This window comes from Akebia trifoliata, chromosome 6 (genome assembly GCF_017979445.1).
Source record: "Akebia trifoliata isolate Shusen 1 chromosome 6, ASM1797944v1, whole genome shotgun sequence".
In the NCBI taxonomy this organism is placed as follows: domain Eukaryota; kingdom Viridiplantae; phylum Streptophyta; class Magnoliopsida; order Ranunculales; family Lardizabalaceae; genus Akebia; species Akebia trifoliata.
Window position 1 is genome coordinate 25,610,146 of NC_141380.1, and position 27,043 is coordinate 25,637,188.

General features: G+C 35.3%; 1 protein-coding gene across 2 annotated transcripts; it reads left to right on the plus strand.

The window, feature by feature from the left end:
- The first annotated feature begins 1,866 nt into the window (after window positions 1-1,866).
- On the plus strand, window positions 1,867-25,417 carry LOC147400503 (tRNA (5-methylaminomethyl-2-thiouridylate)-methyltransferase). 2 transcript variants are annotated; one of them, XM_086446203.1, is made up of 10 exons: window positions 1,871-2,250; window positions 5,646-5,720; window positions 7,545-7,598; window positions 7,812-7,890; window positions 7,974-8,101; window positions 10,251-10,334; window positions 14,171-14,254; window positions 23,102-23,253; window positions 23,666-23,816; window positions 24,927-25,417. In XM_086446203.1, the coding sequence occupies exons 1-10, from the start codon at window positions 1,900-1,902 to the stop codon at window positions 25,386-25,388; spliced, it is 1,620 nt and encodes a 539-aa protein (XP_086302329.1). In that variant the 5' UTR covers window positions 1,871-1,899; the 3' UTR covers window positions 25,389-25,417. The 2 variants fall into 2 exon arrangements, with proteins under 2 accessions (XP_086302330.1, XP_086302329.1); XM_086446204.1 differs by lacking the exon at window positions 23,102-23,253 and having other exon boundaries at window positions 1,867-2,250; window positions 10,237-10,334.
- Window positions 25,418-27,043: the final 1,626 nt, after the last annotated feature.

The window sequence follows — 27,043 nt, forward strand, 5'->3', positions numbered from 1 at the left end:
TTTGTGAATTACTTGAGGAAAATTAGTTGAGTGGTCATGGGTCCACATGGACTACCAAGTTGGCAAACAAATACGTCAATTTCTAGAGTTATTTAGGTCATATTATATTAAAAAAATAGTAATGTGGCACATGGACTGCCATGTTGGCAAAATAATAGGTCAACTAGATAGTCATTTAGATCAAATTGTTAAAAAATGAACTGTTGTAATTTTGATCAAAGACAATGAAAATCTAACTATTTTTTTGTTGTTGAAATGTTTAAAATTTTGAAATATATAAGATTGTGACATCTGATCATCTTTTTGATTGCCACAAATAGATGTGACTGGGAAATCTCTCTCCATATCCTCAAAAAGATCAAGTTGACTTGTCTCGAGGCAATTAGTATGGTATAAGTCAAACTATTAGAAATAGTTACATTATTTACATTTTTAAATTTTTATATAAATAATAATCATTAATTTTCGACTGCAAACAAAATCCTCACAAAAAATCAGCTTATTCCGAAACTTTTAACTCATATAAAACAAAACAATTCGACTATGGTGTGGTTGCCCTTATTAAATTGTGGGGTGCTTTTATAATTGCCCTTTCCGCTAAGCTAGTTCGCATACAACCATCCTATGCTAGACAACCATAGTAACATTTTTTTTAAAGCATAAACTAAATTTCTGTTTAAACAAAAACACAATTAAAACACATAGATGGTAGTGTAGGCTAACGTGACTACCTAATAAGATTTCAAATCTTACCAAGGGTTGTTAGGTCCACGTGGATCACAACATTAGCATTCCAACACCACAACACCCTAGATTTCATGGAAAAACTTTGATTAAAAGAAAACTAACTAAATTTTTTTTTTTTTCATTTAGGACTGATCAATTGTATTGAAAATAGACTGCTAGCTACCGACCTTCCCAAATTTAAAATTAAAATTTATGGTGAAAAATAAGTTTTTTTTTTTTTTTAAATTTTCTTTTCAAAGTTTTTAGAATTCTGTTATATACAACCATGTGGCATCGAATCGTATGTTTGGATGCCACAAGAGGATGGAGTTAGGAAAGTGTTTTCATAACATATTCATCTTCTCCAATCTTTTTTTTTTTTTTTTTTTCTGAAGTTAACGTTCTTTGTAGGCTACAATTTCATGGTTGCATTAGATTTAATAAATAATTTAAAAAAAAGACCTAAAAAAGGAATGAGCAATGAACATTCAAATTTTAAATTAAAATCCCAGGTGAAAAATCTTTTTTTTTTTCTTTAAAATAAAAAAAGATGCAAAAATTTGAGATTTTCAACCATGATCATGATTTTGAGATTACCTTTACTTGAAATGAGATAGTGACTCGATCTTCACTCTTCTATATTGTGTGATTAATGTAAAAAATGAATGGATAATGATCAATTTTCTCAAGGATTTTAGTATTCATCAAAATGAGAGGTTGAAGATGATAATATGCTTTCTAAAATAGAAAACTCAAGACTTTCAATCTTACACCCTAAATCTGGCATCCCATACAAATTTTGATATTAGAGATCTTGATTGTTTTACTAGATTTTAATTGTGAGGGTATTTTAATCTTTTGACAATTCCTTATCCTTCCAAACGTGGGCATGACTTAATTGGAAGGGAATTTCAGCCTTTTGACAAGTAGTTATTCTCTCAAAGCGTGATTTGTTCAAAAGATACGGGGTATGTTCAAAAATATCCTTCATAGGTAAAATAAATAAAAATTGGTGTGCCAATAGTAGCTCTATTTAAATAAGAAAAATTATAATAATTACTTAAATATAAAAGGCGTCGAGATGACTCGGGAGAGTCAACTCGATATTCCCGTGGGATAACACCGAGATATAAAATCATCACTACGACGCTCCCACTTATCAGACACAGAGCGATGCTGAGAACCATGTCATCAGCTCTGCCTCTTCTCAGCTTTCTCTCTCTGCAAAACCCTAATAGTCTCAAATATTATTCTCTTTCTCTCCCCTCTCTTCACACCCTTCATCGATCCTCAAACCCTAGAAATCTCACTAGATCTATCTCCATTTCTTCTACTGAGCCTCAATTTTGCCTTAATTCGAGCTTTAATGGCGAACTTGAACCTTATCTTTCTTGTTCGATGCCTGGAAAGCGATTCAAAGTTGCAGTTCTTCTCAGTGGTGGTGTTGATAGTAGCGTTGCTCTTCGACTTCTCCACTATGCTGGACATTCCTGCACTGCGTTCTATCTCAAAATCTGGTTTCAAGTAATCGTCTTTACTTTTGGATGAAATTTTATAGTGGAATTCGACATAAATGTCCGATTTTTGTCCTTTTTTTTTGGTGATATTTTGTTTAGTTGATTAGACTGCATTTTTGTGATTCAATTTCAATCTCACTCTTTGTTTGGGTTGAGAGAAATGAAGAGAAAATAAACTCAAAAGAAGAGGGAGAAGAAATCCAGTTTCTTTTCGTCTTTGTTTGGCTTATGTTTGGATTGAGAGAAGTGGAGAGAAGAGAAACTCATTAAGAAGAGAAGAAAAACTCAATTTCTCTCCGGCATGTATGGATTTACAAGAGAGAACTTGGGATAACTTTGGAATTTTCAAATATCTTAGAATATTTAGGGGCAGTATTGAAATTATTAAATATTTTAAAAGGGTTTTTCTTCATTTCTCTCCTGTTCTCTTCACTTTTGGAGAGAAAGAAAAAAACTTTTTTTTCTCTTTCCTTCTTTTCAGTTCTTTTCTCTTCTTTCCCCACTTAACAATCTAAACAAGAGAAATGAAGAGAAACTCATTAATTTTCTTTTCTCTTCTCTCTATTTCTCTCAATCCAAACACTTTAAAGTTTGGAGAGAAAAAAAGGGCGGAGTTTGTAGTTTTTAGTACTCTTTTTAGTCATTATTCATGAGCATTTCTGTTCTGTCGATTTCTCTCCGATTTGGAGAGTAAAAACTGGCCCATTTTTCTCTCTATAAGAGAGAAATTGAGGGAAACTCACTTTTTTCCTTTTCTTTTCTCTCCATTTCTCTCAATTGTATTTCGTCCTACAATTCTTGAACTATTTAATACAATTCGTTTCTGTTATCTCGTTGTTGATGAAAAAACATCAAAAAAATAAAAATAAAAATAAGAGCCTTCTGAACATGGTTTTTAAACTCGGTATTTGGTCTCGTCTCGTTCACCTCTGATACCGAGTTGACTCGGACGATACGTCTCGTCTCGTCGAGTCGTCTCGTTCAACATTAAAACAATGGTTTTTAACCATTTAAAAAATCTGAAAAAATCTGAAAAAATCAGGAAAATTTCAGAATTGATTCCTATTAAAAAAAATGAACCCCTTAAAAAATATAAAATTAAAAAAAAATTATAATATACCTATCAATCAAATTCAAGGTAATTAAATAAGGGTCCCGTTCAATGGCTAATTTTTTGGCAAAACATTTTTCAAAACATGAGTTAGAAGTTTTGGAATGGGCTGATTTTTGGTGAAGATGATCTCTACGGTGAGGAGATTATCATCATCAAAAATCAGCCCAATCCAAAACTTCTAACCCCATAAAAAATAGTTTACAAAAAATGGACGGTCCACGATTTTTCAACTTGTAAACATGGGTTAGAAGTTTTGGAATGAGCTGATTTTTTGTGAGGATGATCTCCTCACCATAGAGATCATCCTCACCAAAAATCAGCCCATTCCAAAACTTCTAACTCATGTTTTGAAAAATGTTTTGCCAAAAAGTTAGTCATTGAATGCTACCCATTAAATAAAACACATGTTTCCTAAAGATTAGTATAAATTTCTACTGAAATTTTTATCAAAAAACTTCTAAAGAAAAAATAAAACAAATTATCAAAAATACATTTAAGTATTTATCACAAGAAAGTAATAATATCACTCAATAGCTATTGCTTGTAAAAATAAAATAGAAATTTTCATTTTTAACTTTTTTTTTCACAAAACTCGGTTGTCTCGGTTAACTCGGACGAGATTTTGAAAATCTCGTCCGATACAACTCGTTTGTCTCGCGAGTTAATGTAAAATCTGTAATATCTCGGATATCTCGTTTGTCTCGGACGAGTTTTGCGAAAATATCGTCCGAGACGACTCGCATAACTCACGAGACGCGTTCGTCTCATAACTCATTGTGAGTTGGTCTCGTTCACCGCTGATACCGAGTTAACTCGGGCGATACGTCTCGGTCTCGGACGAGTTTTAAAACCATGCTTCTGAATATAAGCTCTCCTTGACTCATGGTTTCAAATCTCGTACCGAGTTGTCTTGAATGAGTCAACTCGTCTCTGACTATATAAATCTTTTATTTTATTTTATTTTTTATGATGAGTTCAATTTTATTCATAAGAGGATAAGAAGTCCTCGAAGCAAACAAACTACTATCTCTCACTAATAACAATGTCTCACCTAAACAGAAAATCTTCGAAAAACAACCCTCTAAAGTCTATGCTTTTTACACCTAGAGAACAACAATGTCTCACCTAAACAGAAAATCTTTGAAAAAACAACCCCTCTAAAGTCTATGCTTTTTACACCAATAGAACAACAAACCAAAAATGTTAAAAGTTAACTGTTGCGTAGGGCTTTCTTTCCCATCAGACCTGCTCCTGTTTCTTTCTTTCCACAAGCCCCAACAAATTGCAAAGGGTAAGAATCTTCAACCTGCTAGAAAAAGAGGTAAACTTTCGACCAAACAAGAGAGAAATAACTGATTGAGGTTGACCCACTAAACCTTAAAAAGAGAAAGAAAGTAAGACCACACACCATGAGCCAATTCACAATGAATAAGAAGATGGTCCATTGACTCTCCACTCGCTCTACAATAACAACAATAATCAATCAAAAAGAGACACCCTTACATTTTAAGAGATCAATCGTAAGAAGCTTATTCAAAGTTGCCAAACAAAAGAAAAAAGAGATTTTGGTAGGCACATTCGAAGACCAAATAAGGGAAGTAGTAAAAGAAGGATCTTGATTTCCTTCTAGCAGAGAATAGAAAGATTTAACAGAGAAGCTCCTGTCACAACTGCCTTTACAAATCCGGCGATCCGCTCTTTCTAGGGAAGGTCCTATGGAAGCAAGCAATTCAATGAGAGCGGTTACATCTCCAATCTCCTAATCATTTAGTCTTCTTTTGAGCCTGAGATCCCATGATACACCTAGTTTCATTTCTAACCAGGAAAGCAGATACAACCATATAAATCATTAAATTCAGTTTACAATTATTTATTCATATATATATATATATATATATATATATATATATATATATATATACATATATACATGAAAAATAATTTTATTTTATTTTTATAAAATAAGGTAGATTAGAAGATGTTTTGTCATAAAATCATATTTTATTTAGATAATATGAATTTAAATTAAAAAAATTATTATAATTAAAATAATAATAATAATAATAAAAATAAAAATTATTATAATTAAGACTGAGTCACCTCGTTTATCTCATGAGATTTGGCATAGTTGAGACGCCATGTCTATCCGTCTTGTTCGTGGATGATGTTGAGATGACTCGGTCTTAGACGATATTTGAAATCATGATCTTTGTCTGTTTACATCATGTTTTGTTGGGTTTTGGATTCCAACACAGCTCAACTTGGTTCTGATACTTGATTCTTTGTAGGAAGATTTCAAAAACTTTTGGTCAGCATGCCCATGGGATGAAGATTTGAAATACGCAGAAGCTGTTTGTGATCAGGTTCCATTCTCCTGCAAGCTTTACTGAGAAATTTATCATTTCTCTGAACTTCTAAATATACACTTAAAATTGAAAAGCAACATATGTTTTTGTGGTTGATATCTGAATAAGATTTGAAGCTAGTGCAATAAAGAATGTGTACTTGCTGTTTATGATGGAATTCATATGGTTCACGTGGTTATGCTTTCTCCACTTGGTTGAAGTTGCAAGCGTGATGTCCATTTCTTTTTTCTTTAAATTACATAAATCAGTTTTGCATCTTTGTTTATTTGCAGGAAAAGAAATAAGGATTCACTATTTGGATGAAATATAGTGAAAGAACAAATCTTTTTTTTTTTTTTTTTCTTGAGAAGGGAAATTGAAATCAGATTGATGTTGTCGATCGGTGTTTTAAAAAAGCACACATAGTAGACTGTTTGTCTTAGTGAGGGAGGCATAAAGGCTTGGTTTGTTTCTAAATTAAGTTCCACATATATATATTTTAATAAAAAGCAACAATAATCGGTATAAAAGAAAAAGAATAAAATAAGATTGTTAGTTATTTTTATAACTTACCTTAATGGGTGACAACTCTAAGCTAAACGCCTAGTATTTCTAGTTATTGTCAACATTTGACTGTTAAGAAGTATATAAGAAGTATATGTATATCATAGAAAAAATAAATCAATGGTTATTATGCAAACACTTGTATTAAAATAGAAAGCCAGTAGACATAAACCATAGACAAGTTAACTAATTAATTAGCCAATTGGTTGAAACTTTGTTTTGCAAGAAGTTTATTCCCCAACCCCTTCATCAAATATTCTCTCATTGCATTTAAAACATCTTTGAGCACCCTTCTACTAGAAGGCAATTTTTCTATGTATCCATAAGATGGTTCCTCATCCTTTCTAAACCCTTTTACAACCCTACTGCTATAATTGCATTTGATGTTATGTATTCCTTACGTCCCCCATATTGGTTTGCCCAACCTCAACCCCATGCTTCCATGCAATGTCTATCTAATTACCTCTGCTCTGTTGTTAATAACTGCCTGTTTTTACTTATAAAAAAAAAAAAAAAACTGTTTTTTGACTATTTTAATGACCACCACCATTATCATCTTTGTCTACAGTGACCTTGTCCTGTTTACTGGGGTTGGCAACATGAATCCTAGTTTGCCACTTAATTCTATCATTACCTATTCTAACAATCAACAACTAAAAATAGGAATAACAAGCTTAAAATAAGTAGAAAATTAGATTTTGCATGTATTTGTTGAGAAAACAGGTAACAATGGGTTTTACATGTATTTAACTCCAAGGCTGGCTAGTACCTCATTGATCCTGTGTATTCGAAAAGCTTCGTTTGCAAGCAATCCACAAGAAGTGAGAATCAAAATTAGATGATAAATGGGAGCACAAGGTATACATCTCATAAAATGGGAAAACTAAGAGTAGGATAGATGGGTTTAGACTTCTTTAAACAGAAGAGGTAGAAGATGTCCTTGATCTCTTCTAGTTCATTTTTGATAATAAAGGTGACTGTTGAGGGTCTTATGGAAAAAGTCATTCCTATCCTGACCTTTTTAATGTTTGGTTGGCCCAATTATCATGCATGGTTGTACTGATCCAAATTTTTTTTTATCATGCATGGTTGAGGCTTAAGACTGCACCTTAAAGGCTAACAGCTCAACTGGGTAAGGCTTAATTTCATTATACCTGGTCAAAGCTTAAGCCTTGAGGCATGCATTTTAAGGCACACTTTTTTCAACATTATCTGGTGTGGACTATGGACTATGCAGAAGAGTGAACATACAATTGTGCTCAGCTTATTGTTTTGTAGGTTGGCATACCACTGGAAGTTGTGCATCTAACAGACGAATACTGGAACAATGTGGTATGTATAGTTTTCTTAAACTACCTTACTGGAGTTTAGTGATATGACTGAATAGATCTCTCTACCAGTGCCAGGAATTTTCTTGTGTGCTCAAATAAAAACATTTTTAATGGTTATACAATATGGGTGTAAATTCTATCTAGTGATGCATAGTTCATTTCATTGCGTCCTTCATATAGTTATTTGATGGAATTATCTTATTTGACATATCAGGTGTCTTACATTATTGAGGAATACCGATGTGGTCGTACTCCTAATCCAGACGTTCTTTGCAATACAAGAATCAAGTTTGGTATGTAGCTCTTCTTAAATAGCAAAAGGCATTAATATCCATTGCCTATTTACATCTGATTTGCTTTTCTATTCCTCTTTAAGGTGCCTTCATGGATGCCATTAACAGCATGGAATTTGACTATGTTGCATCTGGGCATTATGCACGCATAATTCACTCATCTTCAGATCAAGGGGATGAACTTTCTGAACTAGAATTATCGAAGGACATGGTATGTGTGTAAACTAATAAACTATGTCATCTTTTCTATCTCACATACTTTCTGTTCCTTTGTATGTTCCTTTGTTTGCAGAACCTTGACATGTAAATTTTGATGTCAATATTGCTGGGAAGCAATAATGATTACAAAATCAAATCTCTAGATTTGCTCATTGTGTTTTCTATTTCATAACCAAAATTACTTTTCTGCTTACTTATATTCATAGTTAGCAGATTTATTGATTTTCTCACTTTCCTAGAATCATCAAAGGACATGGAGCACTCATATATTACCCACCTTGCAGCTTTTCTTGGATGCGAAATTGAATCACTAGTATTCTCTTACTTAGTCCTTATCCTGGGTGCAACCTATGGAAACAAATCCATTTGGGATACAGTTATTGAACGAATAGAAAAAAATAGGGTCGTGGAAATCGAAGTACCTCTCAAAAGGAAGATAAAGAGTACCATATCAAGCATTCCAATCTATTTTTTATCCTTATTTACTAATCCTAGTATCATTGAAGTTCGCACTGAAAAGGTAATTAGAAATTTCTTCTGCAATGATAATGAATGAAACATGAAATTGCATCTTGTTGAGTGGAATTGGATTTCTCTTCACAAGAGAAATGAAGGCATTGGGATTTGAAATCTTGGGTCGATGAATTAGGCTCTTCTTGGAAAATAGTTATGGAGGTTGGAGAGGAGAGATGTGTTTTATGGAAGAAGATCACCAAGACAAAATATGGAATTGGTCTTTTTGGTTGGGAAAGTGGTTCAAAGCATTCCGTTTATGGGTGCAGCCTCTGAAAAAGTATCCAGAATTTTGGCAAAGGATGGCTTTCAAAATAGGGTAGGGATATAGAGTAAGATTTTGGGAGATCATAAGTGTGGAGTTCTACTGCTTCAATTTGGGAATGAAATTGCATGAGATTTTTGTTTCAGAAGAAACTTTAATGCCTTGGAAATTCAAGAAGTGTCTAAATTAATTGACTTCATAACTCTGATTCAAATTGGCTCTTTTTTTTTTTTTTGGGGGGGGGGGGGGGGGGTGGGAGTTTTTTTTTTTTTTTTTTGGGGAAGCTAGCAAAGATATATATATTTTTCTATCAAATTATTTCATAAATCGTTGATTTCCTTGAACCAAAATTCTTTAAAGGACATTTTCCACTTCCCAAAGTTCCCTCTTAAGATCTCAATATTTATTTGGACAACTTCCTAGGAAAAATTCTAACATTGGATAAGCTCATGGTAAGGGGAATTGTTTTAGTCAATTTTTGCTACCTTGGCCGACCACATCCTTATTCATTGCTCTTTGTCAAGAGAGGTGTGGTCCCAGTTTCTTTCCTTATTCCAAATGTCTTGGTACTTCCCTTCCTCACTCCTAACCTTATTCTAAAGTTGGCACCCAAACGAAATCTCACTTAAGAAAAGAACCCTGTGGTCTAAACCCTGTTTGCTATATGTTGGGATTTCTAGTTGGAGCGGAATAACAGGGTCTTTAAAAGGGAGGGAACATCATTTGCATGAAGTTCTTACGTCCATCATAGGACTGATTTTCTATTGGAGCAAAATCTTCAAGGAATTTAGAGGATTTTTTGTTCAAATGGGATTCATTATGTCATTCATGAATCTTTGGTTGTCTTCCTGTTGTTGGTTTTTTGGTTCTTTTCTGGGTTCAGTCATTGTATGCTCGGTGGGGGCCGCCTTGGCCTCCCCCCCCCTATCTATTTTTTTTATTTCAATAAAATGTGCCCTAATCTATCACAAACATATGCTTCAATGGTTAAAGTTTGCATTATGATGAATCTGATAAGTCTCACGATCGTACCCCAAGAATGGTTTACCAATGATATAGTAGATCTGCTGTGACAAAACTTGCCCTTATTAAATGTTCTTAAGCCTCCATTATGTAAACTTTTCCTTGAAATTATTTTCCAACTTTTTTTTATATTTAAAGATATGATTGATTGAACTTTTTAGCACTGTTTGAACATTGGCACGTTGATGACTAATTCTTAGTCCTGTATGTTCTGGTGTCATGTTAGAAGCTAAAGTTTCCACACCATTCCTTATATCCTTCTCATTTGGATTTTCTGTTTGGGATTAAGTTAGAAATTTTTTTAAGCATGTTGTTGATTTTAGCAGCTTGTTTTGTTCAGGTCAAGGATCAAACCTACTTCCTTTCACATCTGTCACAGGGCCAGCTTAAACGACTTATTTTCCCTCTCGGATGTATCTCCAAGGTTAGACCAGAGGAGCTGATGGATTTTATTTTTTCTTAAAACTGTTAGAACTCTTTATTTTGATCATTATTCAGTAGCAGATATCTAAGAAACCTACCACACAAAAATAATAAAATAAGATAAAGAAATGTCCTTGTTGCTTTTTGGGCATTTATAACTTGAATGTTTGCATGTTTACTAATATGGGACACAAGAATATGATGTCAGACATTGAGAATTTGAGAGGCCCACTACATTGATGCATTATACCAATAATTCAAACTTAGAAGCTGTAAGAGGTGAAATATTTTCAATTGATCACAACATGTTTTTGAGATTTTGTTGAGTTAGAAACTATTGTTTTTTTACTTATAAAAAGAACTAGCGTTTTATGGAGATTTTAAGGTAGTAGAGAAGAAGAAAAATGAAAGAGAGCATAAGAGAAAACAATGGGGGATAGATTGTAAGGTACAGCTGGTTTAGCCTCCCCCCCATTTTATCTTCCCATTATGGAAAAAAATAGACTGGTAGTTCTTCTTAATTACATAAGTATTCTTCCCCCTTTTATCATAAATCCCATTATGGAAAAAAATAAATGGACAGATATTGCTTCTTAATTACATACGTATTATTATTATTATTTTTAAATAAATTAGGCCTTTTTTAAAAGAGGACAAGATGACCTTCAAAGAAAGGCAGAAACCAAAAAGCAAGAACAAGACTAGCTTCTCCTTCTACACACAACATCTCATCTATGTATAACATCCTAAAAAGGAAGACCTCTAAACTCTATGGACTATATACACTAAAAGAAAACAAAGCCTAAAACGTTAATAATGACATCTTGCACAATTTCCTCCTTGCCATTGAAAATGCGCTCATTCCTTTCTTTCCACAAGCCCCAACAAATTACAAAGGTAATAATATTTCAAAGATTCCTCTCTCTACCTGAAAAGGTAGTAGAATTTCCAACATTGCATGACAAGAATTGAGTGGGACTATCTGCGGAACACAAATCAAGTCAATGGTCAAGGGTTCTGACGAAAAATTTGTAATTTTTTAGGTTTTCACTTAATTAGGTCTAGATTTATCGTTCATGATTATTTTAGATTAGTTATTTTTTTAGTTAGTTTTGAGTTGTTTTAGGGCTTATTTTCATGTTTTATTGGCCTCTGGTTTTATTATAATATTTAGGGGTAGTTTAGTAACTTTAGTTTGTCTTTTATTTAATTTTATTAGGGTTGAAAAATTAGGAGAGAGAAAGTTACGAAAATTAGGTTATTTTATTTGGTATTTTAGTTTTATTAGGACTTTAGTTGATTTTCCTTATTTATAGATTGTATTAGGGTTTATTGATAGAGAATAAATGGAATAAACAAGAAGTTCTATTTTCTTTTGAATGTTGGTACATTCAACATGGTTGATGCCGTGGTAATCATTGGGGTGATTCCAAGGTAAATATCAATCTTTTTTTTCTTTAATTTTCTTCTTATCCTCTATCTTCTTTTATTTATTTGTGAGAGATTAAGAAACCATCAAGAACCCTCTGATCCTTTCAAGAACCCAATGCACAAACTTTATTTTCTTGATTTTTCAAGAAATTTTGAATTCTTGATTCTTGAAACCTACATCCTAAATTAGATTTTCCTAAATCCCATATTTTCTTTTCTCCCCTCACTGTCTTGCATCAGACTGATACCGCGGAATATTGAATAGGGAGAGAAAAAATAAGACTAAATTGACTTAGCAAGATCACGGTGAAGTAAGAGATGATCCATTGACTCCCCACTACACTGACATAAAAAAAAAATCGACAACGACAACACGCCTTGCCTTAAGATGACAAATGGTAAGGAATTTGTCCAAGGCTGCTACGCACATAAAGGGCACTTTAGATACAATCAAAGTATACCAAATCACAAAAGCTGGAAAAGGAAGCTCATCTGTCCCATCAAGAGAGGAATACAAAGACTTTACTGAGAAATTGTCATCCTGACAACATACCCAAATCTTGCAATCTTCCTCCTTGGTAGAAAAGGCATAGGACAATAAGAGGTTGGTAAGAGATGCCACCTCTTGGATCTCCCAATCATTAAACCTCTTTCTGAAACCAAAATCCCAAGACACATCCTCGTTGTTAAGAATTAGAAAGGAAGAGATAGGTACTCTTTTTCTTTGAAAACAACGAAAAGACTAAAGAGTCTAGGGAAAAGCTCTTGTAAGGGAACATCACTGCACCAACGATTCTTCAAAAAACTAATGCGGATGCCTCTTCCAACCTTGAAACGGATACACTTACTAAATTCTGTGGTAACTTTACAGATCCCATTCCAAACACTACAAAATTCTAGACATCCGACTATGCCAACCCATCGAATTCTCCCAATATTTTCCTTCACTAACTTTTCTCCATGACATCTGACTATCCCAACCCATTGGATACATATTCCTTCCACGTAAGTTAACAAATGTAAGTCACTATACTGTCAAACATTGACATTTTAAATCAACCTCAAGTTGTAACATGTATGTCATCTATGCGCACAACTTGAAATAAACTGTCTGTTGTACATTTGTTTACTGCCTTGGTGAAGAGATCATGAAGTTGGTTCTGTGATGCAGCATAGAAATAGAAGAAAAGAAATTTGTAGAAATCATAGGTAGCATATATTAACCGAGGTGAGAAAAAAAGAACGTCTCACCAAATGATGAAGGAAATTTGTAGGAAAGAAATAAAAGAAAGGAGCCTCCCTATGAACGAAAACCCCTAAATATTCAAGATAACCCCCTAATTCAAAGAAACCAAACTGACTTTAGCTTAGTTTTGTTACTTCATCTGTGGACATTTTGCCACCCATAATCTTTCTACTCCACTTTCTAGATCAAAGAAGAAGAATGCTATCTGTGTTTCCATTAATTTTTCTTTTCAATGGTGAGTCTCACTTCTGGTGTTTTTTTGTGTGACAAATAGTCGTTCTTATCTTGAATTCATGTAGTTCTACATGCCTCTCTGTAGAACTTTGAAGAGCTCGAATTATCAGAATGAACCCTGGTTTTAATTCTTAAGATACTTGACTTCTGCCAAGCCCTACATAAATTAATAACAGTACAAGTAATTTTATTTATAAGTAAAAAAAAATTATATGTTAAGGGAAAAGAGGAACCCATTGGCAACAAAAGCATTCATGTAAGATGTAATGATATAACTTAGCATGTTTCTTTTGCTTTATGCATCCAATTGAAGTTTCTGTGATAATTTTAGATCTGTAAGCCTGCTAATTTCAGTCCTTAAAATCTTATGTACTTGTGCTAGGGTCAAACTCATATTGGTCGCCTCACTTTTCTTATTCCAAATGATTGTTAGGTTGTAATATAGTGATTTCTGGGTGTATTTTCATGAAGGTACCTGCTGTCTTAGTTGATAAGATTCGTGTGTTAATATTACAATTTACAACCTAGGTTCACTTCATCAACACTGAATCACATACAAAAAATGTGTTTTCATACTATTTTTAATCTAATATACTATTTTTGTCCTTTGTTACAACATTTCCGCTATTGCCAAATTTTCTTTGGATAAGTATTTCCAGGAAATTTGTGATATTTCTATATTTCTCAAAATATTTATCCAAAAAATACTTTCATTTCTGAGCTGCCTATAGACTCTAAAAAATTGGATTTTAAAACCTTGAATGAGACACAAGTTAACTCGAATTTTTTAAGTTCACACATGCATGTGATAACAAATTTATGCTTAAAATAAGGTCTTGAGGTTTTCAGCTTGGTGGCATGGTTATAATTGAAATATGCAAACATCTTTAGACATCATTTGGTTCTAATTCTTTTTTCTTTGTCAGGATGAAGTCCGTAGGCTGGCCACTAGAATGGATCTTCCTAACAAAGATAGGAAGGATTCACAAGGAATTTGTTTCCTCGGGAAGGTAAATATTGTTGGTAACTGATTTAAATGGGCTTCTGACTATAATTCAAAAGCATGTTATGCTTTATCTAGTCACATGGATCTTTGATGAATTTTGGAAAATTTAGGCCTATCATATCCGATTCCTTGGTTGCCAATATTTGAGTTGCTTAGTTTAGAAAAAAATGTTGCCCTTTTTTATGGTAATTATAAATTTTGTTGAGAATCAAAACAAGATACAATAAACCTAGGAGGTTGAGTGGACCTACCAAGGAAAGACAAGGTAGTCATTCTACTTTGCTTAAAATAAGATACCACACAAACACAAAATTCTCAAAAAAAAAAAGAAAATAAAAAAGAAAAACCTTCGCTCAATAAAATATATTAGGTCCTTTGAATATTACTCTAGTGCTAAGAATAATGGATGGCATCCTCCTTCCTAGTTCAAACACTTGGGCTTTGATTGGATAAGAGCAAAATTGTAATAGCTCGTGGTAATACATTTTTTTTTTTTTTTGATGAATAAAAATATTTTTATTAACGGGGGTGGTCGAGGAGACCTAAAATCCTAAAGGATAACAAAGTGAACAAAAGAGAAAAGGAACTAAAAAACTACCCATATGGTTACATACCCAATCCCACCTCCCCAAGAAGTTTTCAAAATGAATCCCTCTTGCTTCAATGTAGACCGAGCTCCAATGAAACAAAAGGCTCAGAATTTCAATGTTCACCTTATGAATTTCAAGCTCTTTATTCTTGAAAACCCTGCTATTCCTTTTGCACCACAAGCTCTAACAAATGGCAAAGGGAAGAATGGAACACAACTTCCTCTTAAAAACTTGATAGCCTACTCCCCATTGAGACCAACACTCAAACACACTCCAAAGGGACTTAGGCATGCAACTTGTCGAACCGAACAAATAAAAGAAATGAAACTAAACCCTGTGAGCATACTCACAATGAAGGAGGATATGATTCACTGATTCCCCGACTAACTTGCATAAACTACATAAGTTAGCATAAATGATTCCCCTTTCCGTAAGATTATCCAAGGTTAACAATTTGCCTTGAACTCCCACCCAGACGAAGAAAGCAATCTTGGACAGAATAGTAACTCCCCAAAGCTCTCTAAAAGGAAAAGTTCCCATTGGGTTTAGTAATTTAGATTAGAAAGATTTGACTGAGAAAACATTTTTTTTTTCCTAATCTCCAACCACTAGCATCCTTGCTTACAAAATTACCCGCCAAAACTTCAAGATCTCTCAAAAGTCTAAGAACATCCTCAATCTCCCAGTCATTAAGTGATCTTTTGAAGCCCAAATCCCAGGATGATCCATTTGAAGAGCGGTACAAAAAATATGCCACACTCCTTTCTTTCTTCAAATAAATGGAGAACAGACCTGGAAAACGAACTTTGAGACAATCTGATCTGCACCACATGTCCTCCCAAAAGCGAATTGAGGAACCAATGCCAACCTTGAAGGAGATGTTACGTTGAAACAAAGGTAGGATTTGTTGAATACCTTTCCAAACTCAGTAGCCATAAGACGTAAACACCCTACAAATCCCCCGACGAAAAGATTTCTTACCAAACTTAGTTGCAATCACTTTTCTCCAAAGACCATTCTTCTCACACCCAAACCTCCATAACCATTTCCCAAGGAGTGCCTTATTCATAATTTTAAGATTTTTAATCCCTAGACTCCCATTCTTCTTGGGCCGACATATTCCATTCCAACTAACCAAATGAAACTTCTTCTTACCCTCAGTATCATGTCACAAGAAATCTTTGATGATCTTGCTTAATTTAATCTCCACACTAGCGGGCAAAGTAAATAGAGAAAAAGTACACCGGGATACTGGACAAAGTACTTTTGATCAAAGCTAGCTTACCCTCTTTCGACAAATAGCGAGTTTTCTACGAAGACAACCTCCTGCCAACTTTTTCAAGGATTGGATTCCACATCGATTTGCAATTATAAGAAGCCCTCAAGGGCAAACCCAAATAAGACGAAGGGAAAACACCCACCTCGCACCCCAAATTAGCTTTGAGGTAGTCTAAATCCTCCACATCTCCGATAGTGAAAATCTTACTTTTTCTAGAATTTAAAGGAATTCTAGAGAAAGTCTCGAAGCACACCAAAATACCACTCAAAACCCGAATTTGTTGAATGGAGGCATCCAACAAGAACAAAGTATCGTCTGCGAACTAAAGGTACGACACCATAGGACTATTTTTCAACACCCTAAATCCCAAAATATCCCCATTGTCCACTGCTTTAGTAACCATCCTACCCAAAGCTTCGACCACAATGATGAAAATATATGGTGATAGTGGGTCCCTTGTTTCAGACTCTTAGCCCCCTCGAACAATTAAAAAAATCCGCAGGAGAGCCGTTAACCAAGATGGAAAAAGAAGGGGCTGAGACACACTTCATCACCCAACTAATCCACATTTGATCAAAACCCATGCGAGCCAACAAAAACCTCAAGCAATTCCAACTAACGTGATCATAAGCCTTTCTTAGATCCACTTTACTCACCACTCTTGGAATTTGAGATGGCAACCTTGAGTAAATCCACTCATTAGCTATCAACACAACATCCAAAATTTGTTTCCCCATCACAAACGCCCCTTGAGCTTGGCTAATGATACTATCTATCACCTTTCTTAACCTAGCATCCAACAGTTTAGAAATAATCTTATACGTGGCACTAACGAGACTTATTGGTCTAAAATCCGAAATATTCTCCACCCCCTTTTTTTTTGGAATTAAAGCAACGAAGTTGGTATTAGCTCCTGAATCTAGATCACCATTGAGAGAGAAATCTGCCAGAACCGCCAACAAATCTGTTTTAACTACTTTCCAACAGAATTTGAAGAAACCCATTGAAAAGCCATCTGGGCCTGGAGCTTTATCTGAGCTCAACTTTTTGATGATATTAAAAATCTCATTCTCCTCGAACGGTCTCTCCAACCACACTTTCTGCTCTTTTGAATTGGTATCAAAGTCCAACCCATCTAGGAGAGGCCTAGACAGTATTCTTATGAATATAAGCTCTTATAGAAGCTCACAATACCTTCTCTAATCTCATCTTCCTCGTCCATCCACACCCCATTAATCTTTACTTTTTTAATAAAATTCACTCTCTTATGGAAGTTCACCATCTTATGAGAAAACTTGGAGTTCTGATCGCCATCTTTCAACCATTTAACACTAGATTTCTGTCTCTAGCACACCTCCCGAAAATTAGCTTTCAGATTTACTCTTGTAGTTTTCTTCTCTAATGACAAACTCAACCATTCCTCTTTCAAATCAAGCACATCTAACTGACCAAGAATGTTCTTTTTATTCAACTCAATCCTACCATGCCCTCAACTTATCCTTCAGGGCCTTAAGCTTAAGCTTGAACACAACACCTGGCCTGCCAAAAAGGAAAAGCCACTCCATCATTGGACAAGATCTACAAACCCTTCTTCTCTTAGCCACATGTTTTCAAAACTGAAAGGGCTAGGGTGTTTTCTCAAGATACCCAAGGTTAAGGTAATTGGACAATCATCCGAGCATGGGTTTGGAAACGTTTATTGAACCATCATCCCGAAGAAATCCTCCCAATCACTAGAGGCAATAAACCTATCCAATCTACTCAGAATTGGACTATCCTGATGATTAGACCAAGTGTATCCTTCCCACACAAAGGGATATCAACTAACAAATTCCTATCCATAAACCCCCAAAACCATCTCATCTTAGAATACACTCGAGCATCGCCCTTTCTCTCGAACGAAAGTTCGATGACATTAAAATCTCCTCCCAAATACCAAGGTTTCCCCTAATATGAGCCCACAACATCCAACTCCTCCTAGAACTGAACTTGGTCTGCGTCAGAAGTTGGTCTATACACCTTGAGAACACCCACTCATCTTTACCATCCACACAGATGCATAACGTCAAGGCTGAGAAGGTGCCTAGCAAGAAGTCTTTAACCACAACAAATCTCACATCCCACATCACAATGATACCACTAGCAGTCCCAACAGTCGGCACGCAACACCACTTAATGAATCTAGAACCCCAAATCTCTGCAATTATCTTATCATTCACCACTTCTAACTTGAGGCTCTTGCAAAGAGACTAGATGCGGCTTGGGAGAAACAATAACCGACTTCACAATCGCTGTCTTGGAACAATTATTTAAACCTCTAACATTCCAAATCAGAAATTTATGCTGCATTGATAACATTAGATAAACGCCCACTCCTTCTGCTGTGAACCAGTTTCAAACCAGATGAGCCTCCTTCTCAAGCTCTACAACCTCCTTAGTTAATCTGGAATTCTTCTTGCTCATTTTTGACTCCATAACGTCCAGAAGGGGGCCTTATAAAAAACTACAGGACACATCAACGAAGGGCTATACTTCGCAGCCACAAGGAGAGACTCTGTTGGTGCATCCACTTTATTTTCTTGGAGACAAAATAAACACTTGGCAATTAAAGCTTGTCTGCCCAAAGCCACCTTCAGAATATCTCTCGCCGCTTTGCCCCTCCTGGAAATCCTTAATCCTACAGATAAACCCAGGTCCAGAATTCCACCCAGCATCCACTCTTCGATTTTACCAATCAAATCTCTCAAAGCAATGGCCCTTAAGCTACCCGAAAGTTCTAGGATAGGCTCCTTTTACACAATCAACTGATTATCACGGTGGTAGTCTATGCCTACTGATTGTTGGAGCTTAAGCACCAAAGTAGTGTCCCTCCAAGGATCTAACCGAGCAAGAGGCAGTGACGACGCAGACCTCCCTCCATACATCTGCAACTCTACACATCTTCCTTCATTCAACCAACACAGGGAATCAGCATACAGAACACAAGCTATTCTCATGCATCTATCTTGCCTCTCGTTCGCAACACAAACCCCCAAAGCAAGACCCTGCCCATAATCTACACCGTGAGCTAGGTGTCTCTCGGATGCAACTACCTTGGTCAAAATATTGTTTGCCGAAGATCAAGCCTCTGCTAAAAGAGAAATAAGAAAGCTAACAGGCTGAGCCTCAATGCAACAGTCCACACCAAGACTGCACTCACCAGAAGGCTCACCATCTTTCTCCAAAAGTTGATCCACTAGGCCATGGGCTTGAGTCCACAACCAGTCATTTTCCAAATAAAACCAAATCAGTCTGGCCCAAATCAGAATCATGGACTTCTATAATAGCCTAAATATTGGGCTTTGCCTAGTCCAACACAGGCCTGCAACCAATCCCTACCTCACTGTCAAACATTGCATCGACACACTCCTCCAAATCAATAGAGCATTCTATGATTGACACCTCATCCTCCTCCTGTTGATCTGATGGTTTAACATGATTCAGTCGAGTTCTCTTGTGATGCAGTCCAGCTGTTATCATGTAAAGATTTTTCAAAGTTCAAAATATTTTCCATGAGTCTTATCAGAAACCACTTTAAGCGATGATAACTCTAGTCCTGGTTTTGATACAGCTAGTCCATCTTCCCTGCCGATCACATCCACCCTTGATGACTTAGAACACTTCCAAGATTTCGAGCCATCGATGCCTTTTGATGTCCCAGTAAACTTCTCATTGACATCTCCAATCACAGACTCTTTGTTGGATTCCTGCACCCTTATCAACCACAGGAGTTGTTTTCCACGGATCCTTAACTAAGGAGGGCCCTACACTCTTTCCCACCACAAAAGGAGTACCATGGAATCCCCAGCCTTACGAAGTTCCTCAGCGAGGTTTCTCTAACCAGACCCTTCAAAACATTCTGGGATGAGAAGAGGAATAAACCACCCAGAACTTTGGAAATCTGAAATCTTGATGAATCTGCCAATACTATTGGTATCACCAGAGGCTAGAAGCGTTCTCCTGTCTACTGTTGATTTAAGTCAAAACGGTTTACCTTCTTCCCAATAAGCAGCTTTTTCCAATGCCCAAGCAATCCAAGAAATTTCTTCACAGGAACACTGTAACTCGGCATCCCTTTTGCCACCCCTTTCCACGATACTAACTCTTCTAAGATTCTTCACCCAGATAAACTTCAGTTTGAATACTTTTAAGTCGACTTGAACCGGAACAACTCCATTGCAGGCTATCACTACTAACTTCCGCGTCCTTCCTTCCAACCATCTTCCACCCATGTTTCTCGGTTGACCTTCTTTCAAAATGTTGTATTCTTGACCTTAGCTAAACTGACTTCTGAGACGTGCTTAGGTAGATCTCCGAGGAAAGGAAATCGGCGTTGATGAATCTCTAGATGAAGTTGAAAGTGACGAGGCTGATGGTTTTGTGGAAGGAGAGGTTGGTATACTTTCAGACATAAAGCTAAATCATGTATGCTAAAGCTAAATCAGACTCAAAGTTAGAAGACATCTAATCAGTCTGATTAAGAGGGGTGTAAATCAGGCCTAGCTTGCTTCGGGTTGGATCTGGAAGGGTCGAAGTATTATTGGGCCAGCTCGATAAAAATCCCCAAAATTGGAGCTTTACCCACGACCCTACCCATTTAGTGGACTTCGGGTCGGGCCTACTTTTTATGAAATTAAAACAAGGAAAAAAGAGAAGAAATAAAAAATGTACAAATTTAGATCTCTTCTATCAATATCCAATTCTATTTGTTCCATGTCCTCCTTGAGCGGCTTCGACTTTTAGATCCAGATGGCTTGTTGAGCCATAGCTTGACTAAAATTGAAAATTGATTGGCTCCCTATGGAGGACCTGCTTATTTGGGATTGCTTAATGTCTATATTTCTTTTTGATATACATTGTTTAATGTGTCTACTAAGGTGGCTAGTGCCACCCATAATTCATTATAAATTGTGGCAACATGCTTTAATATATGTATAACTAGTGGACTTTTTTGGGACTGGAACTTCCACTTAATCAAAGTGGGCCCAAACTTCCGAAGTTTGTTCACTTTTTTTTACTAGAACTAACATGTTCATTTGTAGTAAGGGTTTCATAAGGTGTCACCCTATATGGATAATCTGGAATAGGGGAAAAATCATCATTTAAAATGATATTTTGCCAAGGGTCCATTATTATAAAATTAAAAAGAAATAATTGAGAATTAAATTGCTAAATTAAAAAAATAAATATCTTACCAACATTGCACCAACATGTAGAGATTGATACAAGCTTCAGGCTGATCTGATATGCTTGATTTATCGATGCCGTCGTACATCCATGTCACATGAGTACCCTATTGATTGTCCGAGAAAATCTAAATAGAATTTAAACAATAAATCAATGATCAAATTAATTGATTCAATAGCAGAGTAGAGGGAGAAAATTTGTTAGAATTTTGTGGTGAGTGAATGAGGTTAGGGGTTATTAATAGAAAAAATTAGGTCAAATGTCCTCATTTATTCTATAAATTGTTACAAAGAAGCCATGAAATAAGGGTATTTAGGTTTAATTATCCCCTTTGAAGTTAAATGACCTAAATTACTCTCCCAATAGTCAAAAACCTGTCTAAAAATAGGGATATTGGGCAGAGCTAATCGTTTTTTTAGCCAGGGCAAGGTGCCCAAATCAACCACTCTTGACCAACCAGGGCTTGGGCTCAAAAAATTTGGGTCGCGTATGAGGCTCACAAGCTTTTTTACACCCCAACTATGGGACACTAAATACCACAATCCAAGAGATACTTTATAAAATGTCTATGAATGCGACTTAGAATATTGTGCCAACTGCAAATAATGGCCTCCACTGTTTTTCTTCTCTCTCTCTTTTTTTATCTTTTTTTTTGATAGAGGGTTCTATTAAAAAGATAAGAAAAACAATCTTACTGATAAAAAAAAAGGCATAAAAAGCACATCCAACACTACCTAGCTTTACACATCAATTCTCATCTAATCCTCATAAGTATCCCTTCAAACTCTTCTTTAAAAAGCTTACACCAAAAAAATATGAACCCTAGAATGGAGATAGTCATATCTTGGAGGGGGTGTTCCTTCCTATCAAAGATCCTGCTATTCCTTCTAGTTTCCCCAATATACCATTAACCGATTTAAAGACCACAAGATGATCTTTGTGTGCAAAAAGGCCAAAATCTGACAGCCTTGAAACAATGCAAGGTCACTGGGAAAGCACCGAGAAACATTCCTCTTAAGGTCTCTCTTCTTTTCTGTATTCTGTTCCATCAAGCAGAGAGGAGTTTGGTTCAGCACTTTCTACCACTCATGCTTCAATATCATTTCCAACCTCCTAAAATATAACCACAGAAAACTTGATTTTAGCAGATTGTCACAAAATTATTTGTTACATGCAAATTAAAGAAAGAAGCCTGCAAAATGATCCGCTGAAATGAATATCAGATTGTCACACAATTTTTTGTTCATCACTTGCTAGTTTGTCACAATTATTGAGTTATATTTGCAGTAATTGATGGTTGACGTTGGGAGGTTTTTCTTTGGTACACAGTAGCCGCCTCTTGCTTCTCAGTATTCTCTGTCTGACCCTATGATTTTCTGGGACATCTAGTGGATAAATTATTTTCTTTGTGGTGGTGTGTTTTAGTTTGGTATTCTAATACTCAAGTTCAAATTGTATGCATGTCATCTTGTACTCGGTTTCTGATGATTCAATTTTTTTATTTTTTTGCTATGTTTCGAATGCATTGCTTGAGAATCTGTATTCTATGGTTCGTGCTCTCCGCAGTTGGAGTGTGCCTGGGGTCTAATCTTTAGATTGTTCTAATTTCTTGTTATGGTGTTGCTTACAAATCCTTCTCTTCTTCGTTCTGTGTTCATCATACTGAAATTCGAAGTCTCTATTGTGTACTGTTACAATGTTCAATTTGATTGTAACAGAGATTGGTTTATTTTTCTTATGGGCTTTCTTTCTATAGATAAAGTTTAGTGAATTTGTTGCAAGACATATCGGGGAAATGGAAGGTATATTACTTGAAGCTGAGACTGGAGATTTCCTTGGGAAACACCGTGGGTTTTGGTTCTATACAATTGGTCAGCGCCAAGGTCTACGCCTTCCTGGAGGACCGTGGTATGTTGACAAAAATATGCAAAAAAGTAAAAAGGTTTCATCCCACCTGGCCCATGTATTTAGCTTCACTCGTTCTGCTCAGTTCATGACAGAAATAGAAACTCAGAGAGAGAGATAAGGAGGGATCTCCCAGAACTGCTAACTCACAAGATGAGTAGGTCCCCCCTTGTTTTTGGCAAGGCAAGAAGAGCCCCAAAAAGCATTCTTGATCACTAATGCCTAAAGGTTTCTCTTTATATTTTAGGAATCTTTTTAAATTTAAATCATGATTTTTATACATCTGGACACTCAATCTCAAATGTAAAATGTTTTCCTTCTCAGCCACATAGTTTATGATATTTGTAATAGTGGCCACAATTTTCTTCATTAACCAATGTAAGTTTCCAATGAAAATTATATACATCTTTTGTAGGTATGTTGTTGAAAAGGATGTCAAAAACAATGTAGTCTTTGTTTCAAGGAATTATTTCTCGTTTGATAAACGAAGGCGAAGATTCTGTGTTGGATCCATGAACTGGCTAAGCGGGTCACCCCCAGACCAGGTTGATCAGCTCCAGTGCAAGGTATATTACCTATTAAGTCTTGTTAGTGTGCACTCTTTCCCCACACTCTTCACACACGAGGACAAATTAAATAATCTGTACTGTATCAATTCTAGTAATGCTTGGAAACTATGCAAAGACTTTCTAAGAATTCCCAATGTGAAATGTGACGCTCTCTTGGTCCAGTGGTATTTATTCTCAGTTTGGGTGTGCGATGTCACGATTCGAATCTTGCAAGACCCCGTCTTATTGTTATGTGGTTTTTAGCAAAAATAAGTGTCACACTCATGTATTGTACCCTTTTTTTTGCTTAACTTGTTCACTTTTTTTTTTTTACTACTATTTATATCCAATACATTTTTTTTCAATACTGTAAACTTAATCCTGAATTAGAGCATTTCAAGCACAACTCTCTCTCAATGTATGGGATACAGTGTATAAATATGTCAGTTTATCATGTTTGTACACTAACATATGTTTATTTGATATTTTATCAGTGCTGGACACTGACATGCGTTTTGTGTCTTGTTATAAAGCTTGATATAGTATCTGTTTAGCAACTTGACATGCTTTATTGACATGAGTTTTTTCTTCAGGATCAATGACTAACATTCCATGTTGATAGAAATAAGTAAAACATAGTGGCAAAATATTAATATAGTTGGTGTTGAAAAAGAAGATTAAGACTTCTAGGGTCATGCAAATGGCAGGTCTCAACCTAGGAAATCTCTTGGTAACCAACCCTTTTAAGTGAAACAAATCAATCATCTGGAAAGTTGGGATGAAATTGATTTTTAACTAGGATTAGATGGCTGGTGATTTACTTATGAATTGGTGTGGCATTAGAAAATTTTGGTGGGGCAATATAATCTCTCTTTATTTATCAACCATTAATCAAATCCCATGAATTATTTGCCGTTCAGCCCGGTTTAATGTTTACTGTCAGAATGTTTCAGCTGAGGCATTCTGGTTTTTGGATGATACTGGAACGAAAAACTAACCTAGAAACATTGAATGCCTCGGTTTTTCTCCTGACCGAGACATTGTCTCGAGATGAGATTTTAAACCTTCTCATTCACGTAAATGTCACAACTGTTGATTTCTGAGGACTAATAAGTAAAATATTCTCAGGTACGACATGGTCCGAGTTTCTACGATTGCAGCTTAACGATGGAACCAGGTGAAGACAACCAAGGAGATTCTTTTATTGTCCATATATCTGAAGATGATCAGGGCTTGGCTGCTGGGCAGTTCACTGCTTTCTACCAAGGGAAAACCTGCTTAGGTTCTGGAGTAATTGTGGAATCTAAGGATGATGAGGGCTTCCCTGTTTGTGCCAGAGCTATGGAAATTGCAAGAATGGAAGATAAATCAAAACTCGGGAAACCTATAAAGATAAAGGTTAAACCAGATTCTTCTCCAAAGAATTCTGAGCTGGAAGACACTGTTGAACTTCACAGAGAATCTGTAAGTCCCCAACTTATTAACAATGATGTAATCGATTCTCAAACATGTGCATCACGAGGTTTGTTTTCTAGTATCCCTATGAATTGGTTACAGAAGCTTAGGGAGAAGTGGATGCAAATATTCTAGTATAGTAATTCTATTTAGATTATGTGGCATCATCTTGGCTTTCTTAACTTTAAGTTGATCGTTCCGTTAGGGAGACAGAATTCTCTGTAGTCCCTATGAGTAGTGGTGTTTTTAACGATCGACATAACCTTCTTATATAAGACTCTAGGGGTAATACTATTTCAGAAAATAGAAGAGGAAGGTATACTGTATATTAACGATTATAATTGTCTAATTAGTGTGGACTAATTTAAATGTCTAGTTAACTGATTTACTAATTTGAAGCTACCTCTACAGGTTTTTGATTTATTTTGTATCAGACTTGAAGGGAAATTTGGTAATATTGTAGTTACTGTAATAAATGCACTTGTTAATGTTATGGAAGAAGCATTAATTTTGTAGTTACTCTAAGCAAAGTTAATTTTGGGAGTGAGGATAGAATAACCAAACGCATGGTTTCAAATCTCGAGATTGAATAGTTCAAGAATGAGCGGGCGATTCAATGTGATCTGCCCCGCATATTGTGTCATTGGGCAACCAAGATGACTTGCAATGACATCTAGGCATTATCCATCAAGTCGGTAAAACTTGGCCAAGTCAAGGTTTATAGTGTAATTTAAATATTTATTTATCATCTAAATAAAAATAGGGACCAACTAGTTGCACACCACCCATTAATTATTGCACTCCATTTATACATTCTCCTTTACACTCCATTTTGGTGATTGCACTCCAAAAATAAAAAATATTGCATGCCCTTTATTTTATTTTATTTTTTTCTTCCTATTCTTCCTTAACCTTTACGCACATAATTATTTTTTGTGTAATCTGGTATGTTTATAGGCATCACAAATCCTCAAAATCACCTCTAGATTGATAAATCAAGGGAGGATTTTTGTTGACGATTTTAAAGTGAGGTTTAAAAAACTTGCTGGGATTCATATTGACACTTTGAAGTGATTAGAGATCATGGAATTTTAAGGGAAAAATAGTACCCCTCAATTTGGGGTTAAAGAGAACACAAGTAAAATCAATCACAAGAAAAATAGTGCACTAGCAAATGCCGGTGGAAGATAAATAAAACCTAAAGCTTAGAGTTACTTCAATGAAGTGCAAGAAGTAGGTTTAAGTCAAGGTTATAGAAAAGGGGCATTTTTAAGTTTGGGGTCTAACCAACAATATTGGTGTGCAACTAGTTGGACCCTAAAAATATGATGTGATTAAGCATCTTCTAATTCATCTTATTTTATAAAATAATTATGATTTGTTAAATTAAAATAATTATAATTTTGTAATAAAATAAGATAGATTAGGAAATGTTTGGTCACAAAATCAAATTTATTTATATAATAAATATTTGAAATCTAAAAAATCTACAAAATCCCAATTGACTCAGTTGAGATTTTCAAAATATCGTCTAAGACCATGGTTTAACATCTCGATTAGTCTCGATGTTTCAAATATTTCAAAAACCGAAACAATACTGACAGATTATTGAAACATTCTTATCAAGTCTTTCAGAGGATACCTATGTCAAGGGGTATGTCATTAGTTTGAAAATACAAGGCTTTCTCAAATATTTACTTAAAATATAAAAGAATCTTTTTCTAAATCCCTTAAGTCTTTGAAGGGAGACTGAGGTCAAGAGCATATTATCATTTTTAAAATACGGCATA

Coding starts and splice junctions, on each gene's coding strand:
- LOC147400503 (XM_086446203.1), top strand. CDS start 1,900: ATGCTGAGAACCATGTCATCAGCTCTGCCTCTTCTCAGCTTTCTCTCT. Junction 14,255..23,101: donor GAATTTGTTTCCTCGGGAAG/GTAAATATTGTT, acceptor TTCTTTCTATAG/ATAAAGTTTAGTGAATTTGT. Junction 23,817..24,926: donor TTGATCAGCTCCAGTGCAAG/GTATATTACCTA, acceptor AAATATTCTCAG/GTACGACATGGTCCGAGTTT.